General features: G+C 29.3%; 1 protein-coding gene across 1 annotated transcript; it reads right to left on the reverse strand.

Annotated features, from left to right (window-relative positions):
• Positions 1-218: 218 nt before the first annotated feature.
• Positions 219-14,423, reverse strand: LOC109609258 (protein sister of odd and bowel). The gene is made up of 2 exons (XM_020025897.2): positions 13,490-14,423; positions 219-852 (listed from the first exon to the last, which is right to left on the reverse strand). Exons 1-2 carry the CDS (start codon positions 14,248-14,250, stop codon positions 471-473), a joined length of 1,143 nt encoding a protein of 380 aa, XP_019881456.1. The 5' UTR covers positions 14,251-14,423; the 3' UTR covers positions 219-470.
• Between the last annotated feature and the right edge of the window lie 12,292 nt (positions 14,424-26,715).

Raw genomic sequence — 26,715 nt, forward strand, 5'->3', positions numbered from 1 at the left:
ATCAGTCGATCTTCTGGAAGTAAATTTTTGTTGTGCTTTATTCTAAATTATTCATGATATTAACAAAAATTTATATTAATTAACTTTTAAAATAAAACTTAATTTTTTGATATTAGAATGTAATTTTTATATAAATTTTGGTTTACTCTTTCATTGTTAACATCCATTATAACGCGCAATACTTTGTTAAACTATAAAAATTAAATAAAATACAGTGATAATCAAAAATATATTTTATTATGACATGTATACAAAATGGGCCAATTTACAAAAAATCTATATACAATCCATAAACTTAATTACTTTACAAAATAAAGTCACCAATCTTCACAAACCCCTTAGACAAGAGATCACTAATATGTATATCCATCCACAACAATTGCCTAAAACCTTTGCAAAGACTTTACAAATAATAAACTTCACATCTCAACAAAAAGAAAAAAAATAAAAACAATCAACAAAGTTCAGATCTATTTGCCGCCACTGCTGCCAGCACTTTTGCTTATAATCGAGTCTATACTAAAATTCTGATTGGGCAGGGACGTACTTAGGCCACCGCCCCCGCTAGTACTACTGCTAGTGCCTAAATTATGCGTGAGACTATGACGTCGGAGATCACAATTCCTACGGAAGACTTTGCCGCAGGCCGAACAATTGTACGGTTTAATGTCCGTGTGGGTGAGTAGGTGAGTCTTGAGATTCGAGCGCTGGTTGAAGGATCTGCTGCATACCGGACATTTGTGCGGAGATTCGTCCATGTGCAGGATCTTATGAACGGCCAGTGTCCTCGACTGGCAAAATCCTTTTCCGCATTCGCCACATTTGAACGGTTTCTCCTTACTGTGGATGTATCTGGAACAACAACAGGAGACGTTTAGAGAATTGTCAGTGATAAATATTAAGAACATTTTAACAGTTCGTTTTCTACAAGAATAACAAGTTTTTCGATGACTGCATTAGATTACACCAAGGCAGATTTAAGAAAAGAAAAGGTTATTTTTAATCGTGATGAAGAGTATTTTATAGTAATTTTTGTGACAACCACGTAACGAAAACTTTATAGTTTATAAATTAAGAAAATTATTTTGTATACATAAATTTCTAATTGGTAAATTATTATTATTGTTCTAGGAGAAATAATTGTAAACATTTATAATACTAATTAAATTTTAAAGAATTAATATGTTTTTCTAAAATAAAGAACTTATTTATAAATATAGTCCAACCTACTTTGTTAATATAATATAATCTTGAAACGGATAATTGTAAATATATGTAATACGAAAATAATTATAGATACTTTATTACAGTTTACAAAAATCTTGATTATATTTTCTATATTTTTTTAAGAATTTTTGTTTTGTTACTTTTGTGTTTTTTGTTTTGTTTAAGTTACTTTTGTTTTTGGTATTTTTAATTCTGTAACGTAACCTTTTTCAAATACCTAATTTTATTTTTTTTTGAGTATAATGTTTTAAATTAAAATGAAAAAAATCAATACTTAAAGAAAGTAATATCATGAATTATTATTAAAATATATAATAATAATGCAAAGGAGTTATTTATATTATATATTTTAATTTTGTTCAATTTATAATTATAAGTTAAAAAAATAAAAAATATATATATTTTATGGGATTTTCTGTAAAATGCTGTTTTATTGTATAAAGAAAATATTCAACTTTTCATATCTGACGAATAGAAAGGTAACATTTTTTATTAACTAATTACATTTAACGTAAAAAATAATTATAATAATAATAATATATTATCAATGAAATACACTTATTTGGTTTAGGAATTTTGTATTATTATCCGTGGGCAGAACACATAAAGAACACGGCAAAACCGTCCGTCGCGGCTTTAATTAACTGGAACACATGTCCGAAGCCACTAAAGAGTTAATTTGTAAGGCAATTACACGGGGTTAGGCTAATTATTTACATAATTTATTTCGATGTTTAAAACGGTGCGTGTCCGGTGTAATTGAGGCGGACGTGCCGCGATCCGGGACCGGACCGTGGAGCTGGTTTCGTCGCTCGGCCGGCCGTCGCTATCGCCCAACGTGCCGGCGATTTATGGCCGACGATAAAAAGGGTTTCGACAATATAAACACGTCAACGAAATGCAAGCTTGATGTATTTTCACCGTGATAAAGGATGGTTTTGTACGTTGTTGCGTCCGAATGGTGATTTACTTGATTTAATGGCGATTTTTTTAAATATATTACATCGGGAATTAGATATCTGTACCACTTTTATTTATTGAACGAACTCAAAAACAAAAATTTACACATACAACCGATAACTTTGTTAATTGTGTATATTTAAATAATTGTTAAAAACTTCCTTAGTTGGTAAATACATTTATTTACAAACTGAAATTGAAATCTAATAAGTTCCTACAACAAAAAGTATAACAAATGTCAAATTCTTCTACAGTATTTATTTAAAGTGGAAACTTATTTAGGAGTTGAAATCTGCAATTTTTTGTATTCGCTTGGACACTAAGTAAAATTATAACAAAAAATTAAGTGCGAGGAAAAGTTTTTTAACAACAAAACACCGGCATAAATAAAATATCATCCGGGACGGGACCGTGAGTTATTTAAGTGATAAATCAGTTGTTTAGTGTCTGGACGCATATTGTGATTTGTCGTGTTAACGTCGTGATAAGTAAGGGGCCAGTAAATCTTGGTGGACGTGACGTGCCCAGGTCCAGAATCGTAAAAATCTAATGGGCATTACGTCCGCCACACACACGCATCCACTCCGATCTTTATTATTATTATCGCCGTCCATCCGGAGCGTTTCAACGTTTATATTATCGGGTGACGGGCGTGAAATTGAAGGCGGATACGTCGAAAAACGCATCGCAATTTCACGAATATGTTACTAGAGACATAATGCGTTCGTGTGTTAGAAAGTGAGGCTGGATATTATTAATTAAATGATGAGGTAATCTTTATTTTAACCTTTTACTTATCTTCGGCCGAATGGAAAGTAACAGCGTTCAATAACTTATTCGGTAGAGATATAATCATCTACAAGATTGTTTAGTTATTGCCTACAAGCGAAAAGGTGTTGCTTGGCACCAGTCCAATTATTTTCAACAATTTTGTAACGTGTATATTCCTTGTTGGGAAGTTATTAGTTAATAATGGGCCTTTGTTACATGTACTGATTTGTACGACATATACTACATAATAAATTTATTTTGTAATAAAATTCAGTTTCAGATCCCAAATTTAAACAATTAAAGATATAAAAAGACTATATGTATCTAAATACATATTCTAAAATATTGATAAACCAATTTTATGCCGTAATTTTCTTTTACATCTTTTTGCAATATAAAATTAGAATTAGAATTTCACATAATTTTTATTCAAAAAATGGAGGAAATAAAGAAATTTAACAGTTTTAGTTGTTTTAGAAATTAATTATAAATATATAAGAGACATAAATTACGAAATCGCATATTTAATAAAGGGCAAAAAATACAGTAGAATTTTAAAATGGCACAAACTAAGAAATTGTAATTACTAATTTAACAAGATTTATGTATATTTTCTGATTTACCTAAAATTTCTTTGACTTTAAAATGAATTAATTTAGTACACTAAAATGTTTGTTATCATTTAAAATGTATTTGTCATTTTCCTATTACATTTATTACAGTAAATAATATTTCATAAATAAAAAGCAAAATAAAGAACACACATCAATTAATTGCAGATCATTAAGTAGAAAATAATATAAATAGTAATTTATTACTTGATTCGTATTTACTGTTTTAATATTTAAGTAGTACTGAGTCAAATCAATGATTTACAATCAATTTCAGTTTACGACTAGTAATTATCATGAAATGTCAGAGTAAAGAAATTCATGAGTTTGTGATTAAATATTGCGCACATTACAACAATAAATTAAGTGCTGTTATTTAAGTTCGATTTTTGTACCCCGTATTATTTAGATTTTTGTGTAAAATTTGCATTTTCTGATTAACATACCGAACCGTCGAGATTTTCCAATCGCCTCTAGTTGATTAATTCTAATTTGACAACCCACTGTGGAGAATGAGTTAATTTGAGATGTCAATCAAGCAGTTAAGATAAGAATAGGTTAATTATCCCATTAACATAATCTATCCGTTGTTATGTCTGTATAAATGTACCATTAATTCGATTATTACAAAGGCCGTAGATAACTAATTTTAATAATCACGTTGAAAGAATTATAAATGCTGGTCGTATGCTAAACAAGTTTTTACACGACTTTTAAAATATCGTCAGATCCATTAATAATAAAATTAATTTGTTAAAATTGCTGCTTTGGATGAATAAATGGTAATTTATTGCCTGGATGTTTTCGTTAGTTATGTGGGTTCTTGGATTTTTATTTTTGGGTGTAAAATACGGTCGGTCCAACAAATTGCAAGTCTATAAACAAATAATTATAGTGTAAACGAGTACGTACGTCCAAAGCATCACAAATCTTTTAATTAAATTTCAATATTTACAATTTTTCCATAACGGCACTATACAATGGTAATAAATACCTCCATTATTACTAGGTGTTAATTTTAAAAGATAGAATGATTAATTTAACGTTTTACGATGTTTATGGACAGTTTACGATTGTGTTAATTGAGCTTTTTAATTACCCGGAAAACAATAACCTTCTCTCGCAGATTTTAAAGACGAACTGTAAAATTTTACATTAAGGTGTGAACATCAGAGAAATTACGATTTTAACCATTGGCTCGTGCAAGAAATGAGATTTCGATAATTGCCAATGGAACAAGGTTTACTAATATGGATGAAGATTCCCATTTTTACCTTTAATGGTATGTATTATGCTGTTTGTCTTTAAAATGTATAGATATTATAATTACAAAATTAACGTGAAGAAATAACGTCTATTAAAATAATAATAAAACTTTCTATTTATTTTGTTTCGAAGCTCTTGAAAACAAAAGAATAAATATTAACATAAAAATATATGTATGTGAGAACCTAATTAAAAAAATCAAATTCAGAAACATAATGAACCTAATTTATTTAAATTGCGAAAATTAACACAATGGTCTTCGATTTTTCAGTAATCAAAAACTAAATAGAAAATACAATTTAAGCAGTTTATAGATATTTATATAGAAAAGAAACCATATAATCTAGAAAATCGGAAAATTTGAATGACACAAGACGTCATTATTGAATCGAATAATACAGAAATTTAAATATTCGAAACAGATAGATGTAAAAAAAAAACAAAGAATGGAGAAAATGTAACAAGATTTAAAAAAAACACAAAGAATGTACATAATTTAACAAAATCAAGACTAGACAAAAAAATTGAAAATAATTTGTTGGAAAGTAGCAAAACTGTGAAGTAAAACTGAATTATGGAAGTTTCGTCTACAAATCCGATAATATTCAATCAATTAAACCTCCCCAAAATATGACAAAATTATAAACAATGAGTAACTAAATTAACATTCAAAATTCTAATAAAATTAATTTTAAATTGGTAATATTAAATAACAACAAATTTTGTAGAATTGGGAAAATTATTAAAAATACAGAAAACTACAAATAAAAAATAGTGATATTTCAAAAAATACAATATAATAAAACAAAAAAAATACATATACAATTGAAATATAAAAAAAAATTCAAAAAAGCAAAGAATAAAAAAAACACTGTTGAAAAATACATAGTTCTATCATAGTCAGTAAAATTTGGAAAATTAGTAAGAAGCGGTTTAAAAATATGAAACCATTTTCTAAAAAATTAGCCCTCTGAATTCTAATAAACTTGATATTTTTAAAAGACAACAAAAATTTTGTGAAATTGGCAAAATTATGACATAAAATGAAATTTCAAAAAATGAAACAAAATTTTAGAAAAATCAGGAAAAATATAATTTTACTAAAATTTATTATAAAAAATTTGAAGTACAAAAATAATATAAAGGTATTGAGTATCCATGTGACAGAATAAAAAAGTAATAGTGAATATAACTGATGAAAATAATAACTAGATTAGATATATTAGATTCCCAACAAAGATTACATGAATCTGAGGAAACCAGTTTTAACATTTTATATTGGTTTCCTTAAAGCATGAGTTATAAAAAACGTTACATTTCCATAATAGATAATAGACAGTTTAACAAAATTATGGAAAGCACAAACAATTTACTCCACGATCAAACAAGCCTTTTAGCCGCGTATTGGAACGTGGATGGTTTTAGTAAGAGATGAGATGGGAAAGGATTATTGAATGACCTCGAGCGAGTAATCTTCCGTAAAAACCCACACACGCCACACCAAACTATTAGAAATGCTGCGATAAATCACGCTCCTTCTACTGCAAACAAAGATGTGAATTTTACACAAGCCGATACCGATCGCAACTCGTCCAGCCGCTTGAATAATACGTTCCCGAGTGTTACTAAAGTATTTGTTGTTGTGGAGGTGTTGGTTTATGGTAATTTGGAGGTTTTTTATTGTCGCATCTGGCCTAAGAGGTGCATCGGGACGGGAAGAAAGTTACGGCAGAACTAATTGAACACCTTTTGACCTTTTCGTTGCAACGATGAGAGAGGCATAGACATTATCTTCGCTGTATCTGTTTCGAATACCAGTACATGGTTGGTGTTTAAAATTTCATTGTACGTTTGACATTTATTAAACCACCGATATTGTGAAGACGCGTGAAATACGAGAGGCGATAAAACAAATGTAGGTTTTGTGTTTCCCGTTCGATATCACCCCCCAAAAGTATACGATATCATCTCGATAACCTCGGTAACAGGTACCGAAATCAGGTTCCAATCGGTCCGGGCGCACCATGGGCAAACCGTACGACTGTTACAAGTCACGTCTTGCAAAACACACGTGATTGTTTACCGAAAACTACCACAAATTACGTACGAGTCACGAGTTGCCGATCGCACATGCAACAATTGTTGGCTGGCATCTTCCACGTATCCGTGTTTGAGTGTCCGAACGAATTTTTCGCCGTCCCGCTGATACGATGACGGTGCAGTTCGATTGTGTGGTAGAAAACATTAATACCTAATCGAGAGTGACAGGCATCAATTAAGGGACGTGGCCGTTTTCGGTTTATTCGGCTTCGTGTAGTGGGAGTTTCGTGTATTTAATTGGGTTACATATAAACCAGTTGATATACTCCGCGGGTTATCTGCGATCGACGCACGGTGGGGAGAATCGAATCAATTATTCTATCATTCCACCTTTGTCTACATAAATATTATTATATACGATGTATATAAACAAAGCAATTTAAAATTATTATTATTATTGTGACTTGTAATTCTACAACTTCAAAATGTTTACTCTCAATATTTTTTAGTTTAAATTTAGAACACATTTACAAATATTTTTCTTATTTTCTCAAAATTTATTTATGTATTAATTACATTTTATTTACTTTAAGTTGTATGTATGTGAATTTGAGATTAATAAATTAACCAAATCCGTTTAAATAAACTAAAAAAGACGGAATTCACAAAAGTAAATGTGCAAAATACAATAAAATACATTTGACTTTAAAGAAACATCAAATTAAAAATATAAATAAATTAAAAATCATACCAATAAAATTAAAAAAATATTTATAAAAAAAATTAAATACTTTAAAACATAAATAACTATAATGAAAGATAAAAAAGTAGAAAATATATTTTTAAAATGTAAAAAAATCTTATAAAAAGTTTTAAAAATGCTTTTCCTATTCCAAAAATAACTTTGCACCTTGATAAAAATGTTTTATCTAAATAAATATAAAAAAAATCACAAATCACAAAAAATTGAATAAAAATGTTTTAAATGCGAAAAAAATAAAAGCAAATATGTGTTTATTGTTTCATAAGCTTTTTAAAAATTTTAAATATAAAGTAATTTAAAACATGTGACTATATATGTGAATATGTGAAACATATTTAAAGAAAAAAAAATTAAAAACATAGGAAGAATGACAAATAATTGTTAAAAATAAAAAATTTTAACTAAATATTTTTAAATACATATTTTTACAATAGACGTAATCAGATCAATAAAAATATTGAATAAATTACATTATTTTAACTTTAAATAGGAAAAAACAATTTGTAAAATAAATTTAAAAAATATGTAAATGTAAATATAAACTCTTATACCAAAAGAAGCATATTAAATCTAAATTATCTAAATTTTTATTAAATACATCAAAAAAGTATATTTACAAATCCAGCAATAATAATTAGTAAAGTTTGAAAAATAATAAATGGTTAAAAATATGAAAACATTTATTTAAAAAAATAAAATTCTAATAAAATTGATTGCTATTTTTTTATAACAACAAGAATTTTGCGAAATTAGTAAAATTAAATAAAAATCAATATTCCAAATGTGAAAAAATTATAAACAAATTTTATAAATATATATTTTTTATAGTTTAATAAACTTTTCAAATAAAGCTAAAAATTATGAATATAATAATTTAATTTATCAAACGTATTTAAAGAAAAAACATTAAAAAAACATTGAAAGAATGAAAAAATAATTGTTGAGAATAAAATATTTAATTAAAATTTTTTAACTAAATATGTTTAAATGTATTTTTTTACAATAAACGTGACCATATTAACAAATAAAATAAAATATAAATTATTATGTCACTTTTATAAGGTAAAACATAATTTGTAATGTAAATTTAAAAAACATAATGTAAATGTCAATATAATCTTGTGTACTAAAAAAATGAAATTCATCGATTTTGGCAAATTCTTTATTTAATAAGAGAAAACAAGGAAAATTTATTTTTAATAACACAAACACTTTTTTCTTCTGACACTCTTGATTCTAATATTTGTAATCATGCTCTGATAAGATTGCTCAGGGATCGCTTTCCAATTTTTTCTACTTTCTTTTAAATAATAACATAAAAATGTCTCCTTAAAATTTTAAGATAATATCTCAAATGAAAACCATAATTGAATTTGTCTTTAAATTATTTTAGCTAAAATATAACGACATTTTTGAAAAATTTAAAATAACTTATTATTTTACTTTTAAAAACCTAATATTATATTCAAACACATTTAGATAAAAATTGTGACATAACTAATTCCAAATGTTTTATAATAGTAATTTAATAATAAATATGAAACATATGAAAAATATTATTTTCCATATGTTTCATAGATGACAATATAAAATATCTCAAAATATCGTTAAATCTTAGTTAAAAATAATTTAATAGAATTTAAATCTTTTTGTAACATTTTAAAAGCAAATTCAGTTATACCTTTTAAAGTTAAAAAGTTACATATATTTTCTCGAAATTTTACGAAGCTGTATTTACTTATACTTTCCATATATTGGGGTAAGTATCTCATATTATATAAAAAATATAGACATTTTGTGGCGTTAGTTGAGTTAGTTTTTGCAGTTATTCCCAAAATGGTTAGATATACCAAAATGTGGCTTGCATTTAAAAAAAATAAGAACTGGTCACTTTTTCTATATCTGGTGTGAAAATACTTATAACAGACAAATTCATCGAATTTTGGATACACACTACTTACAATGGGGTAGTTCACCAAATCTACCACTTTTGAACCGAACCCTTCTTTGAAGTACTTATGTAGGCAACAAATGTGGAAAATAATAAAATACATAATAATTAATATATAAATAATATAGCGTAATATTAAATTACGTAAGTAAATGTTTTTTTATCAGTCCCATCGAACCGGACAAATTTTCGAGATGAGAAAAATGTCGTGGTGTCGTGGTGGCCGTAAAGAACTCGAAGCAAATTAGCCGCGTAAATTTTGTCGGCGGCCGCGCCGGTATTAAAAATGCCGTCGGACACCGTCACAAATAACTTATTTTAATGTTTTGAATTTTTCCCGCTTGTTTACACTTTGTCTTGTCGAAATGTGTACGACTGCGAGCCGTCGGACCAGCTTTATACAAATTGAAATTTATTTATTTTTAAACCATTCCGTTTTTCCGTTTTTTTTTTTTTTTTTTTTTTTGATCACAGACTAGACGATGGGGATCGTGTTTCATTTATACTATTTAAAATATTGAATTTCTGATTGAAGTTGGTTTTTATGACTTTTAAAGGTGGCACAGAAGATGAATTCTGGTTGTGCAAGGTGTTGGCGGTGTGGTGTGTGTGTGTAAAAAAAATCCATGAGACCATATGGAGACAGGTGATTTGGAGGCACCATGCCAGGCACTTTAATTGCGCAATATACAAAATGCAAATCCCCATTGTCAATTTGCAAATAGACGTACACGGCCACAATAATTGTCTATAATTTATTGTAATGACGCGCGAATAATGTGCATGTGCTACATCGACAACGCAATTTCAATTTTAGCAATTCTAAAATGCGCGACCCGCATAATTGGCAATGAAACACGCTGCAATTTTTACAAGTTTATAGCTTTGTGTGTGTGTCTGTGTGTTACGGAATCATGTGCCGTTTATATACATATATGCGTGTAACATTGATCTAAACAAGATTAACGACGACGGACTCGCATCAAATGTTAAAATAAAGAGCCCGCGTGCATTGAGTTATTACATCACCCACAAGTGAAGGCTGGTAAGGCTGGTACTGAACCGAGCACGTACCATGGGAGAATATTTAATTAAGAAAAGCGATCGGTTAATAGAACCGTTTGAAGTTGTAATTTATCGATGCCACAAAACCCCGAAGATCACACAGCATCTTTGGGTCATCTGGTTCAAGCGGTTAAATATTGTCTTGGGGGCCTTTCTAAACCTTCGTCCTCGCACACTGTACAAAATCCACGACCAACGATCCCACAGTAACTGACATTTTTCATCTTTCAACATTGTACAGTTAGAATTCGTAGCGTTTTGCATGTTTTAGTCCAGCTGAAATGTGACAGGCGTTATTTATCTAAAACATGTTTTGTGTTCGATGGTGTTGTTGGTTGGATGGATTTGTTGGCGGTTGGGCAGTGTGCGACGGTTGTTGGTTGGCGCATTCACATGCATTAGGAACATTATTGTGCATTTAATGATGGCGTTCATAAATTAAACGATGTTAATTGAAGCCGGTTGGATGTTGTGAATAAGGTTTTCCGCGGTATCGCGGCGCGAAATGAATGCACGGCGATTACAATAAATAAGGTGTTCCATACACGGAGCATTTCAAAATCGAAAGAAAGGATTATTGCCCGTGAAGTTTACACGTTCGTGATCTTCCGTGAGAAAATTTAACAGGAATCCTACCTTTTTTTTTTCCTAAAATAAAGCAAAATTTAAAACGATTGTCATAGGAAATTTAAATATATATGCAAATAGGAAAATTAAATATAATATGCAAATATACAGTTCACACTATTTATCAAAGTTGTCGAAATTGCATAACTAATAATTGTTGAATCAAATTTATTAATAACTGAAGTTAAGATAAATAATATATATAAAAATTATTTATTGAAATTCTTAAAAGATATTTTTTTCTTAAATAAAATTCAAATAAATTTAATTGTATGAACAAAATTTATCAATTATATTTGAACATAATTAAATTGCAATACAAATTCTTTATTCTAATTCTTATCAGATTAAGTGTCAGAGAATAAAATTTAAATTAATAACTGATATTTGAATATAATAATTATTATGTAATAAACGTATTTTTTATTTTTTAAGAATGTAGTCTGTCTACAATAACATATTTTTAATTATTTTAATGTTTAATAAGATTAATTAATGATTTAATAATAAAAAAAATATGTTTCCATATTAAATCTTAATATAATATATAAAAATTCTGATCTAATCGATTAATAATAAATTAATATTCTCTTAAAATAATAAAATTATTTATTGTAATTCATACGCGAGAATAAAATTTGTATTAAATTATTCATATGAACAAAATGTGTGATTCATATTTGAACATAATTATGATTATGTAATAAAAGTATTTTTTATTTTCTATAAATATTGTCTAGAATAACATTTATATAACATTTAATAAAATTTAAAAATAGGAGTTTTCATGGAAAAAATTAATAGAATATAATAAATAAAAATTCTAAATATTCATTAATTGAAATTAATATTTTCAGTAAAAATTTCCTGATTTTTGTGGAAATCATATCATCAACAACTAATTTTTTAATTAGTACAATATTTAATACGAATAATGAACGACATATTAATAAAAAACAATTGTCGTATGATGTTTAATTGTACTTATTTTGAAAATGTCATATTTTGTAAACACTTTTGATATGTAAACACTTTTGATATGTATTAAATAATTATATATATATATATATATATATATATATATATATATATATCTTTAATTAATTTTATTCATATTCATCAAATTATTCTTAATTAATAGTTATTAATGTCATTAATTCGAAATTAAATTTATCTCGACCAAATTAATAATTATTATAATTCTTGAGAAATAGTTCTGCGCGTGCGCATTGAAAGTAAATTTATATTCTTATACGACTTCTACGTTATTTTTAATAAAAAAAGAGAGAAATATAATTTAAAATGTATGAATTTTTTTAATACAATCAATTAACAAATTATTTAATTAATTACTTTAATAGTATATAAAAATAAAAATTAAGAAAGACTTAAAATTTAAGAAAATTTTATATATACGGTTATGAACGTTGAAATATGTTTCATTTTTTACAATTAAATTATATACATGTAAGTTTCAAAAAGATTGCACTTTGTGCAACGGAACAAAATCCAATTAGATTTAACTAAAAAGTATTTTAAATAACGAAAATTTGTACACAATTATTAAAATAAAAATGTAGATGAAATAACTGGATTAAAGATCATACTAAACTACTGAGAAACAAGATTTATGTGCAACATTTTTTTAACCAACAAAACTTTCATCAATTATTTTTTCAATTAAATTGTTGATAATAGAAGTAAATATAGAAATAAATATTAAACATGGGGTATCAATTTTCAAACAGTAATTAACTTAAAATTAATATTCATCATTGCTTGTTTATTATTACAGTAATTAAAATTTAAATTAGCAATTAGTAAAATAAAGGTAATGTGATACTATAAACTTTAAATAGTATGATAGTATATGCTGTTAGTTATTATTATTATTACATTGAATTATTATAGGTAGCAATTAATAAATGTCAAATAGGCGCAAAACTTTATGTTATGTCTTATATTACAATTATCCAATCACCATAATAATTATTGTGTAACTACATCAATTCCCATATAACATATAAATCTATTGATGTATGTTTAAGTGTGTCATATGCAAAGTACCATTTGCTTGATAAATGTCTCAATAAATTACGATCGGAACCTTGGATGGCGCTCTTGATTTACACCACGCAATGTAAATCAAACGCACCCACAAAACGGGAAGGTTTCGGGTTCCCCTCGTACACGGATGCAGATATTTACCTGTGATCCCTCAAGTGGTCCTGCCTCCGGAAAGCCTTGCCACAAATATCACAGGAATACGGCCGCTCGTCGGTGTGTGTCCTCTCGTGAATCAACAGGTTGTAACTTTTCGTGAACTGTCTATTACAAAATTTGCAGATGAATTGTTTTTTGGGCCTGGCCACGCCTTTCTGCCGACTGGCGATCGACGCCGCCGGTGTGGTCGTCGAGGACGTCACCGAGGAGGACGAGGACTGGTACATGGAGTTCATGATGAGGCTGGGATAGGACGTGTCCACCGGCGACGAGGATAACGGGAAGCTGTTCAGGCTTTCCTCGTTGTCCAAAAGCGCCAGGTTTTCCTCGATCTTTTCCGCCAGGTCCACGTCCTCCGTGAGGCTGGTGTTGTTTTCCTCGTTGCTGGTGTCCTCGGAGATCTTGGCGGTGTTCGCCGCGATTTTCAGTATGTCTATTTTGCCGGCGTTGTTGTTGACATTCGCACTAACGGACGACAGCCTTTGCAACGTCAAATAGGACTCCAACGCCTGGAAGTTTAGGGCCACAGCTGCGGCACTGTTGATTGGCAAAAGTGCCGCCTGCTGCAGCGAGTTCATCATCGCGTTCTGCAGGGACAGCGCGACATTCTGTATGGACCTTTGCAGGAAGTTCTCCTGCAGCATGGCCGTTGCCAGGTTGAGCTGTGTCGGCGTCAGATCCTGCTTCTCCTGGTTCTTGTCGTTCAACATGCTTTGCTCCGTGGAAGTCTGCATCTTTGCCAGCATCCGTTTTTCAGGAATAAACAGTATCACCTCGGTGAGCCAGTGTTCATCCTCCTGTCGCACCACCAATCGTTCAATCGTTTTTGGCCGGTCGGAAAAGCAAGCTTCTTGTATGGGAAAGTTGCGGGTTCGTCACTCGATCGTGCGTCGAAATCGGCGCCAAACTACGCGCAACGCGCTCTTACCATAACACCTGACTGTCGACTAAAGAGTGTGGTGGACGCGATAGCCGCGTTAGTTACCTGTGCGCCATCTGGGCAAAAGTCGCGTTCGGACACGCAGAGACGGATTGGCTTTTGTTCTTCGTTTCGTATCCATGGCGGACGCGAGGACCGCTGATCCGGCTCGATTTCTACACGGTGCGCTGCGGTTTTAATTAGGATATCGGACCGACGAGACGATTCTTGTTGGGCTAATGGGCGGGATTATTACCGTCTACGTCTCTTATTATATTTCTATTTTACCAATTTAAATGACGTTACTTTTTATTTTAACTTTTTCATTCATATCTAAAAATAATAAATAATTTATTTTGTCTATTATGAATATTATTTTTAATGTGACATTAATTATTTTCTTAATAGAGCATGAAAACACAGTTAAACTGACAATTTTGATCATAAAACAAGTAAATATTAAATTATCCACAACCTTTAAGGAAATATTCTGAGACGTGAAACATAACGAAAATTCTTAATGAACATGGGGCAGTAAAGAAACGATTTCATAGATATCGACAATTATTTACATTACAAAACAAACTAGAGAGAGATTATACTGCAGCCTAAAATATAAAGACAAACCTTAATTATCATGGGTCTGTAAATGACTAATTTCATAAATATCCAAGAATATTTCTTTCTATCACATAGAGGAATCTTTCTGACTTTCCTCGACATCTCCAAAATCATATATTTGTGTCTAAAAATAATAAATAATTTATTCTGTCTATTATGAATATTATTTTTAATGTGACATTAATTATTTTCTTAATAGAGCATGAAAACACAGTTAAACTGACAATTTTGATCATAAAACAAGTAAATATTAAATTATCCACAACCTTTAAGGAAATATTCTGAGACCTGAAACATAACGAAAATTCTTAATGAACATGGGGCAGTAAAGAAACGATTTCATAGATATCGACAATTATTTACATTACAAAACAAACTAGAGAGAGAGTATATTGCAGTCTAAAATATAAAGACCAATCTTAATTATCATGGGTCTGTAAATGACTAATTTCATAAATATCCAAGAATATTTCTTTCTATCACATAGAGGAATCTTTCTGACTTTCCGCGATATCTCCAAAACCATGTATTTGTGGGGGTACTCTATATCCCCTTAAAGTCTGTGACACTTTTTAACGCCCTCTATTTTATGTAATTTTTTTATCAAATTATTTACTCAAACATTCAGTCAGCTTTTAATGGTTGTTAGAAACGTTAATTAATTAATAAAATATTAATACTTATTTATTTTTTACATATGTTACGAATGCTATTAAACGGATGGTGCCAGAGGCACAGCATGTTATTGAATTGATATATAAATATTTTTAATAGGTAAAAGCTGATTTTACATTAAAGAACTTAGAGAAAATAATTCGGCTTCTGTCATAATTAAATATAAGAAAATTAGCATTAAGTTTTAAAAAATTTAATCTCTAAAATAATTTATCTTTGTTAATTGAAAAATTATAAACATAATTTTCGACTAACAGTATGTTCACTTTTAAAAAGCAAAACATTGGCATTAGAAATCAAAGAAAATATAAATTATGGACCAGAAATACTAGACCCCCAAAGAAAATTAAAAACAACAAATGAATGCAAGAGAATGCCTATTGACTTAAAAATGAAATAGGTCATGAATATTTTTTGTGTAGGAAAATACAATTTTTTTTTACTTATTTTTCATTTAACTGTGTGAGTGTGATTCATTTAAGACAACAATCAATTTTAATAAAATATAGCTCACAACGTAAACAATAAATAAATGTTGAATATGATAAAAATTATTTTTTATATCACCTGGTAGAGATATATTGTAATACTTTTTATACTTAAAAGTTAAGAAAAATTGCTTAAAAAGAAAAAGAAATTGAATATTATATCTTTCAAAATAAATATGTATATATCAAATTACACAAAAAATATTGAAAATTAATAATTCTGTAACAGATTAAAATTAAATAATTCTTACAATTAGTTTAGTTCTTAACGCCAACAAAATGCAAGTTCAGTTTCATTTTATAAACTATATTATCAATAGCATTCAATTATTAGAAATTATGATTATTAATTTTGTCACAGATTTATTAATATTTGGTATTATATTTTTAATTATTCTTAATTCACTGAAGTGCGTTTTTCATAAAAACACACTATTATGCCAATTTTTCTCATCAATTGTAATAGAGTATATACTAGAACTCTATAATGGCATGAGTTCTTTATTCTCTATTAATTAAAGATTAATTATAAACAAAAAGTTACTGTATTGAAGGGGCCACATTGTATATACCTACATTATTTTTAAGTAATACACTGTTTGATATTTTTTGTACTTCTGACAAAACTGATAAATGTCTGGTCACGAGAAATTTCATTGCATTATATTTTTCAAAATAACTGTTTTATTACTTACTTATTTAAGAAAATATTTAAATAATCATAAAAAATTTGTACTTACTTTTATATAGATTTTGTTAAATATATTTTTGGTTTTCAAAATTTATTTTAATTTTTTTGATATCAATAAAAATAAAAATAAATAAAACTGTCAGAACTATTTTTATTTTATCGGACAGCTTTTTCAGCTTTTTTTTCATACATATTTAGTTTTATAATAACCATTAAATTTGGTACTGAAAGTAGGTGTGTTTGATTCCCAATAAATTAACTAATAAATTAATCAGTATTCTTAATATTACATATTATTAAAAGCACCAAGTTTGTCAATGTATTTCTAATAAATTATTAGATTATAATTATTATTAGTATATAAATCATTAATAAACCTGTTTTACATCCAAATATTTATAATTTCCGAAATTATTAATAGCGTAATAAATAATCAATAAAAATTAAACAACCATATTTTTATTAAATATTTATATAAAAAACCAGACAGATGTTTTCAAAAGACTGCTCCGACTGCAAAACGCGAAGGTAAACAGTATAAAAATAGCTCTATAAAATCCTAAAATGTTAAAAATCCGTATTATCGTAAATCTGAATTTTTCCAAGAATCCACCCAAAATCATCAAATTAAAAGACGAACAAACCACCTGTTTACAGTCCATATGTTCCCTTTTCCATAATTCATTAATGAATGTAGAAAATAGTAAAACCAACACTTGTTGATTTTTTACCTGCATTTCGCTTTAGGACAAACACATAAATTTGAATTCCTAATGTTTATATTAGAATGGAAACAAAAGGCAACTGGCGTCACGCCAAACGCACATTAGCCCGAAGGTTATTTGGTGCATTTCTCAAATTTTCCCCGGCAAAATCTCAACTTTTCACTCATCGGATTAAATGAAAAGATCACTGAAGTGCTTTCGATGACACTTGTGTGGACATGTACGTTTTAATCCTGACAGGTGCTCAGCCAAACACCTGAACGCCCTTGAAGTATCTGTTGCATAGTGTATCGTCATCCACCTGCCTGACAAAGTATCACTGTCAAAAAATCTCATCTCTTAATAGCTCAGATTTACGAATTTTGGGTTTTATTTCGGGGAAATCTAGTTTTGTCACCACCGTTCTTAGAAAAGTGCTTCGGTTGTGTATGGCATTTACAGCAGCACTGTCACATCAAAATATCAACCCCCGACCATTGTCTGATAATTTTTATTATATTTTTTCCATCATTGAACTGTTACAAAAAGTAACATGATAGTTTCGGGCAACGAGATTTACATGTTTTGCTTCCTGTTGACATCAAATCAGAAACACGGATTGAAAATTTATGCCAAACAGTTCAGTTTGTTCGCCCACGCGAAATCAATATCGGAATATAACCATAAAGAATTATCCACTATGACATTTTTATGTTGTACATAAATTCATTCAATTGTTAATATGGTAATTAGCCGATGTGTCGTGTCAATGTTCATCCCAAGACCAATTCACTGATTGACATTTTCATAAAAAATATTTAAAAAGTTGCCCGACACGTTCATTCAACGACCTCCAGCCCACGGATTTTAACCAGTGGCGGAACGAAAAGTAAACTGTTTTCAATATGTTTAAATAATATTTAGTCAGTTACTTATAGTGCAAAAATCTCAAATTCTTGTAAATAAAATTTTGTTTTGCTGCTCTGGTGCTGACTAAATTAAAAACGCGTTTTTTAGATATTTTATGAAAGGAATCATGAAATATAACAAATTATACATTGTTTTAAAATTTTATTTTTTCCAATATTTTAAAGGTAAAGTCAAAACTGGTTTTTATTTTAAATGAAAAATCTTCCACATATTATTATCTCGAAATTTGAAGAAAATATATTTTTTATAGTTTGTTTTAAAAATTATGAAATAAAAAACTATAACTCATTATTGCACTTGCACGAAATTTGCCAAATTTTAGAAACGTTCAAGCATGATACCACAGTTTGAGGCATTAAAAAAATTGAACTAAAGACTTTTCAGTCGGTTTTTCTCTGTCTGAACTTACTCGTAACAGCTAAACTCAACAAATTTGGAAGATCTAAAACGTTTGGATTTCTATGAAATTTTCATGTATTTATTGTACCCTACAAATAATGTCTCTATGTCTTTTTTTATTCAACTGAAAAACAAATAAAAAAAAAGACGTATGTCGTTAAAAATTAAATTTCTTGCGACGATCCCTAAAAAGCACAACAACACGTTCCTCAAAATGATCCAAGTTAATTTTTTGGTAAAATCATTTTTTTAAATATCCTAATAAATATGTAATTATAATTTTTTTTGACATTTGAAAACTATTGACAATGGAACATCTTTTTATTACTATTTTTAGTGATAAATTTCAACTAATAAGTTTAGGAGAAGTTTAAAATATTTCGTCATTTGCTCATCTTAATTTTGATGTGTTTTGAATTTTAAACGTCTATGAGCAATATAATTATATCTTGTTTTTGAATTTTTATTTATTTGGGCTTTAAAATTGTTTATATTTCGAATATAATTGTATTTTTCAAAAAATAAAAACATGATTTGTCTTAAGATACGTGTTGTTAGGATTAAAAAAAAATTCCTAATGTTTTCTCATCAAAAAAAAAACTTTTTATGAGGCATCGCAAGAAATTTAATTTCTAAACAACCAGTCTATAGAAATATATAAAAATATAGAAACATTTTTCTATATATTTTATATTAATTTGGGTGCTCTGCACTCCCACATTTTTTTTCAGTTAATGATTCAGTAGTTCACTATGGTCGCACTTTAACTACAGTCTAAAGTGATAGACAATCTCGGTCAAGATGAGTGACATTTCATTAGAAAGATAATTAAATAAGTGTCCAACAACAGTAATTAAAATTATAAAAGTTCCCAAATGATGAACGTAGTTGAACATTGTTAAAATTGAAAAGAACTTTTTACAATCAAAAATAGATTCTTTCAATTTTGATTCAAAAAATTAGGTCCAGTTTGTGATGTAATAATTTCAAACTTCGGAAAACTTGTATTTCGTGTTAAATTTGTCAAATCGAAGATACTGCCGTGGAATGTCCCCATACTCATTAAATTAATTTGTTATAATTATAATAATTAAAATTTCAAATTCAAATGAAAAATTAAATATTTTAATGCAGTTTTATTTATTTTGATTTTTGTTTGTGTTTGTGTAATGAAAGTATATGCAACTAATTTTATGTCTTAATTTTTGGACATTTAAAAGTTTGAAATCAATTTAATGAACATTTTGTAATACATGTATTTTAATTGTTAATTTTCCGAATAATTTGGCACTTAAATTATTCACATAAGACTGAACAAAATAGGACATATTTATTATTATTACTGTTATGCATAAAATCTCCATTTCCTTTTGTGTCTTTTAAATAAATATTTATGTTTTATATTTTTTCGAAAAATACCACACAGTTCTTTCTAACACATAATTTCGTAAGTACTAATAGACTCACTAATTGAAAATTTTATACATGTATATAAATATAAAATCCATGAAATTACTAAACTGCTAACCCAACATAAAATATTCATTGGCACATAAAATCGACTTGTGCAAATTTTTACACAAATTCCCCGTTCGAACCGTGGAAATCATGCATTTTTGTTAATTATGGTGCTGTACGATCGGTTTATGAACACTCTCCTTTAATTTTAATTAATTATTTCTCAAGGTTGTCCTCGGAACGAATGGAACAAATAATCCAAACCGGCGCGGCGTCTTCTTAATTAATTAACTCTCATCCAATAACATTTCAAAAACGCTAACGAACCATAAAACCGTGTGAAATGTTTGTCTGTCTCTTTTAAAATTTTTACAATAATTAAATTTGTATCCACATTATACGGTGGGTACAAATTGTACTGCGGCATCATTAATTTTATTATTATATAAAAACCGCGATTTGTTTGTGACTAAACACGTACAGGGAAGTGTTGGTACCAAATAGCCGAGAGAGTATTTATTCCGTTGGAGATATTTATTGGAACTGTAAGGTTGTCGGTGCCGTTTCCCATGCGGTACCACCTTATAAAAGGGTACCGCATACCACGAACGCCGGAACACCGTGAACTGTTCATCCACACACACATTCTAGTGTCGTATTTTTCGGTTACAGTACTTACATTATTATATTTATTATAAATCTGAAATCAAATAACGATAAAACGGCCAAGATTACATTGAAAAGATGGGAATATATTCGTCTTAAACTATTATAAACGTTTATTATTAGCAATAAGGAAGGAATAGTTGTTTTTAACGTTTGTGTCATACATGTATGATTATTCTTTAAGCAAAAATATCTTCATTTTAAGTTAATACGGCGTAATAATGGATTTTAATGGTACCTCGCCTCAGTGCTTAAACTTTATGTGTTTATCAACTCTTTGCGAATATGCTGTTTCTATTAAAATTCTAATGGACATTGAAATAAACAATTTTTAATATTGTACTTGTGTTATTTCATTATCTACAAAAAGTACTTTAATTGTTATATTCGGTAACCTAATCTAACTAGGGTTAGGTCAAGTTTTTTGATTACTTTTTTTTAATTGTATACAACTTAAATCGAACTAACCTTAAGTAATCAATGAAATTTATCCGGCTTGAAACAAAAAAATTTAAAGGGTAAACAAAAATCGGCCGGATTGGTTAAAATTCGATACAGTAAACAGCCTATTACCTATTTAACTATTTGCCAGTCAAACAAGACAAACTTTCGGTGTTTGTCGAGTGACAGGAAGTGTGGGCAAATATTTACATATTGATAGTGAAACTTTGTTAAGTGCCGACTACATCGGCTCGCTAAACGTCCCAAGAACGTGGTCAAATATTAATATATTCGAGTATTAACTTAAGAATGTTAAATAATTTTTGCGTGGAGACACAACGGTTTTCGACATCCATCCGTTTCCTTCTTTGTTGATGGTCAACCAAAAAAATGGCACACTCAAATGCGTATTATAGAAATAAATACGCTTTAAAATGTATTATTTCCAAGTAGAACCATTAACAGCATTGCACTTTTTTCTGATTTGGTACTTTATACCCTGAACCTGCCCAAGAACAGGAAACACAGACAAGACACCGGCTGGATAGATGGATATTGAACGTTGAAGGTACGTTGTCCAGTCCTACGCACTCATGTCGAACAATTAATTACTTCGCATAGCAGATTTGTATCGGTGAGTTCGTAACAAATACACGGGATAGTCGAACATGTCAGCGCGGTACCTATTTCTTCTCGGCGACGGTTCGCGCCGGTCACTGTCTTCTGCTCTTGAAATAATTAACTGGTCGATGGTACTTAGCGCGTAATCTATCATTTCATTGATACTAATGGACATGGGAAGTTGACTGGAACAGTGAACGGTGGGACCGTGCTCACTTTCAGAAAGATAATTAGTTTCGTTGGGATTTAGTGATAATTTATCTACATCTATCATCGGAATAATCCAATATCATTTTTTCTTAGATATTTTAAAAAATATCCATATAAGCCTTAATTAATTAATAACTATATAACTATTGAAATGAAATTATTCCCCATTGTGCTAAAAAAATATTAAAGTATATAATCTTACAAGTAGGAAGAGGATAGGTATTATTTTTAACAATTATTATCATCATATTTACTCAAGGGAGTTAATTGTTACACCTTCATTAGGCATAAGACTGCGAGGCTCATTAAAATAATGTGGTTACAACTACAGTCTTTTAGGATGCTGTAGTTTTGGCTTTTTATAAAGAAATTGAAGGAAATTATGACAAAATACATTTTTAAACTACTATCGTATTTAAACAAAAAGTCACTTAATTTTCTTTTGGTGCATTTGGATGTCCATCCTTCCTTTGAGGTTGTTTTCTCCGAATCTGTATATTATCTATATGTGTATTAGTCTGAGGAGTCCTTTTTCAACTTCGAGATAACCTAAGATTTGTAGAGGGTAAACTGGGTAAACCATCAATACTCCATGAAATAGTAGGTTTAATTGGTAGGTACCACAGGCTACTCCCATATTACTATGGCATGTGGTACCATGTATGTGTAACAGCCTTAAAAAAACGTATCACATATTACAGAAATTATTTCTATAAGCCATAATTAAAGTAACTAATGCTTTTCGCTAGTGCTGAACTGCATTATGATTATATGTTTATAAATACAATCTGTTCCGGAGTAGGAGAAGCAAATGATGCAATCATCCTCAATCCAGGAACCTGGTGAAGACATAAGGTTTCAAATAAGAATTTGAAAGAAGTTATGATTTTTATACTTTTTACATCTTTACACAAATATAGACTGTTATTATCCGAAGGGGAAGGTTTAAGTGGTAGATCCCTCATATTACTGGTATGTGGTATCAGGAACGTGCAACAGTATTCCTTTATCTTAAAAAAGGCATAGTATAGAAAAGATTACTATAAGTGATAATTAATCAATAAATATTCAATTGAAATGAGTCCCAATTGTGATAAGGAACAAAATCATGCATTATAAAATCTTACTATTGAGAATTGATTGATCTTCTTGGAGTATTTGTTTATCTATCATTTTGTTTCATACCAATTAAAATGAATCCCTTTAAATAATTTTAGTGGGAAGTGCTTTCAGGAACGAAAACCTCTTACTTTAATGTGAAAGCACACATTTAATCGATAATTCGATATAAAATCACATTACGGTTATCGTGGACGGGCATCTCGCGAAAAGATCCATATCGAGATCGAGCGTGCGTTTTCTAGGGCGCCCCGCGACGCATCAGATTGCTACAAACGAGACGCCGCGAGGGGTCGTCTGAAAGGGTATCGGGCAGTAGCCCCCATACGTTACCCCCCTTTAAACCTAATTAATCGCTCTATTACAGAGCCACCGTTACAAGCACCTTCTAATTATGTTACGTGTGTACAGTACACGTTCGAATTTCGTCTCCGCCGCGCCAAGGAAATATTTTATTGTCCTTATTAAAATTGTGTGGAAGGTACGCGCGGGAGAATCAGACACAGAAATCGAATCGGTGAAACGCAATTAAGTCCAATGTGAATAAATTAAAAATCTCATTTGGTTATTCGCAACAGTTGAACAGTTGTAAAAGGTTGAAGGCGCATAAAGCGCGTATCCACGCCTTTGCTCTTTGATATTAAAATCGGAATGGATAACGTTAGGGGGGCGAAATAAATCACGAGCCGAACGCACAGAGGAGATCGGACGTGAAATATGGCGCCGGTTTCGCATATGTTACTTTCGTTGGAAGGAAATCGCCGCGGGATACGACTGGATAACCGGCACCTCCGCCAAAATTTCAAAGCGTTAGATCGTATCTATGAGATTAGAAATTAGCTTGATACGTTTTAAAACAGTTGGCGCACTTTATGGTGACATATTGAATGTTCGGCTCGTTTGATCCTTATTTTATTGTATTAGTGACGTCGATTGAGGAGGGAATAAACAACTAATTATGTGTCAATACACATAAATACATTTTGAAATATTTCCACAAATGAAATTCCTCTTCTTAAAAATAGAAATAATATATAAAAATATTTTTAATATTAAAGTAATTAATTGTCAAAGAGATTTAGGTTTATTAATACTTTATTTTTTATTACATTATTTAACCTACATATTCGTTAAAATATTAAAATTTACCTTTTAAAAAATAAGAATTTTATAATAAAAACTTAGCATTAATTATCACATATTTACAATAACCTAAAAAGTTGTATTATTTTATTTTTTTTTTATTTCACTTGATTTTATGCAACGATACTTTTCATAAAAAGTATATTTTTTATAAGTTTATTGTATATTTTAATAATTTTCTCCCTTAAAATTAAATAAATATTTATTAAAACTAAAAATGAATATAATTTTTCGAGACAAAAATCAATTTTTTTATGAATTTTTTTACATAAAACAACAACAAAAACATTAATTTTAATTCGTAAAGAAAATAAAGTAATTTGAGAAATATTTTTTGAGCTTAAAAATCAAAAACATTTAAAAACATATTAAATTTAAACATAATAATAAAACAAACTTGATTTCACAATTTACACAATTTCAGCTTTTTGATTTTATTACAAATTAAGCATTTTATTAAAGGTAAAATTCAGTGGACTTATACTTTATAAATTGTGTTTTTTATTGGTTTTCGATAAATTTATAAAAATAAACAATAAAATTTTCTTCCAAGACAAATTTCAGTTTTTAAATTTGTCATTTACATTATTATATTTATTTTTTAAAAAATTATATAGTTGACCGAATATTATTTTTCAGAGGCACGATATCGGTAAATTTTGATGCTGGCGCACGGCACACCATAAGGTGCAACGATAACAGAAAAATCCCCAGGACTTCGTGATGCCGCAGAAGCGCACCGTGAAATATTGTCCGTATCATGTGGGTGCACCCGATCGGCGGCTCTGGGGGGCTCCGGTGCCCCGTTTTAATGAAAAATGCCCCCAGAGAGTGTAAGTTTGACGGGCGCGCCCCCTGCCGCCACGGTAATAAGACCCACGGGTGGTGCTCCAACTTCGCTACCAATATCCATCAATAACGATTACGAAAATAAATTATTTAGCGGGCGGCCGTTTTTTGCCAAACTGGTCCATCGATGAGAGCAGTTAAACACACAAGTTGACCAATCACTTTTCCTGGAAGGGCACTAAAACTGGTCCATAACCATACAAACAGACTTCAAGTTTAATAGAATCAGCGATTCAATTGAATTGATTGACATTTATCAAGTTGTTACTGAAACAGAAACGTGATCATTTGAAATTTTTAACTTTTCAATTATGCAGGTACCACAACATAACATCTCCTAAACTACTCGTATAATTATATCATTAAAATTTTATTGCTCAGGCATCCGTTTTCGTTTTATTGATTTAAAAAATTCCCTATTACATTAAGAATTTTTATTAAGAAAAATAAACTGAAAAATCAGAATTAATTCGTAATTAAATCGGCAACCTTGACTAGTTTTAATCTCGGTTGAAAATATAGTAGCCCGTTTGCAATAAATTGTATAGTTAAAAAAAGTTATCGCAGTAAATTCAAAACTAAATATCATTAGAGGCAGTTAAAAATGCTTTTAATGCACTGGTGCTTTTGATAAAAAATGCAAAGCCGTTTTTGAATATTTAAATAGGGATATTTGTTTTTATACGATTTTCATTAACTATTCCAGTTTTTTTAAATTATGTATTAACATCGCTTCAAAACACAAAGTCACCTGTTACCATTAACTTTGATTTAAGACTGTCGCAGGTACGTCCAAGTGAAAAAAGTAAAACCAGAAATCAAAAAATGATATTTCATAAATATGAATAGGCCCAAATTAATGTAAATTTTTTCGGCATATTAAAAGAAGCCAAAAAGCACGTAACACCGGGGAGTCAAACTGGGCGTTTCATAACTTTTAAAAAATGATTACGGCCAGTCCGAGTCACAAAGGGTATAATGGACTTTTTATACCTGCTTTCTCATTTTTCTTGTATCACTGAAAACGGGTGATTAATAGACCGCTTACACAAAATTAAATCAACAAATAAAATTTTGAGTATTCATAAATTATGAAATGCATGTGGATATTTATATGCTTTTGTAACAGGGTTAACCATCGTAAAATTGATGTAATATATTCTCTCTAAAACGCGATGTAATTAATTGAAGGGTTCATTATTTCTAAATGTTACCAATTTTTTTTTTACAATAGTGTGATTATTTGATAGATTATTGATGGATTCTCATAAATTAAG

Source organism: Aethina tumida, chromosome 1, assembly GCF_024364675.1.
Source record: "Aethina tumida isolate Nest 87 chromosome 1, icAetTumi1.1, whole genome shotgun sequence".
NCBI classification, from domain to species: domain Eukaryota; kingdom Metazoa; phylum Arthropoda; class Insecta; order Coleoptera; family Nitidulidae; genus Aethina; species Aethina tumida.

Bases quoted from the DNA above. Each gene is read 5' to 3' on its own strand.
- LOC109609258 (XM_020025897.2), bottom strand. From the start codon at position 14,250: ATGCTGGCAAAGATGCAGACTTCCACGGAGCAAAGCATGTTGAACGAC. The intron at 853-13,489 runs GTAAATATCTGC...TTGTTGTTCCAG, and splicing joins GACCACTTGAGGGATCACAG to ATACATCCACAGTAAGGAGA.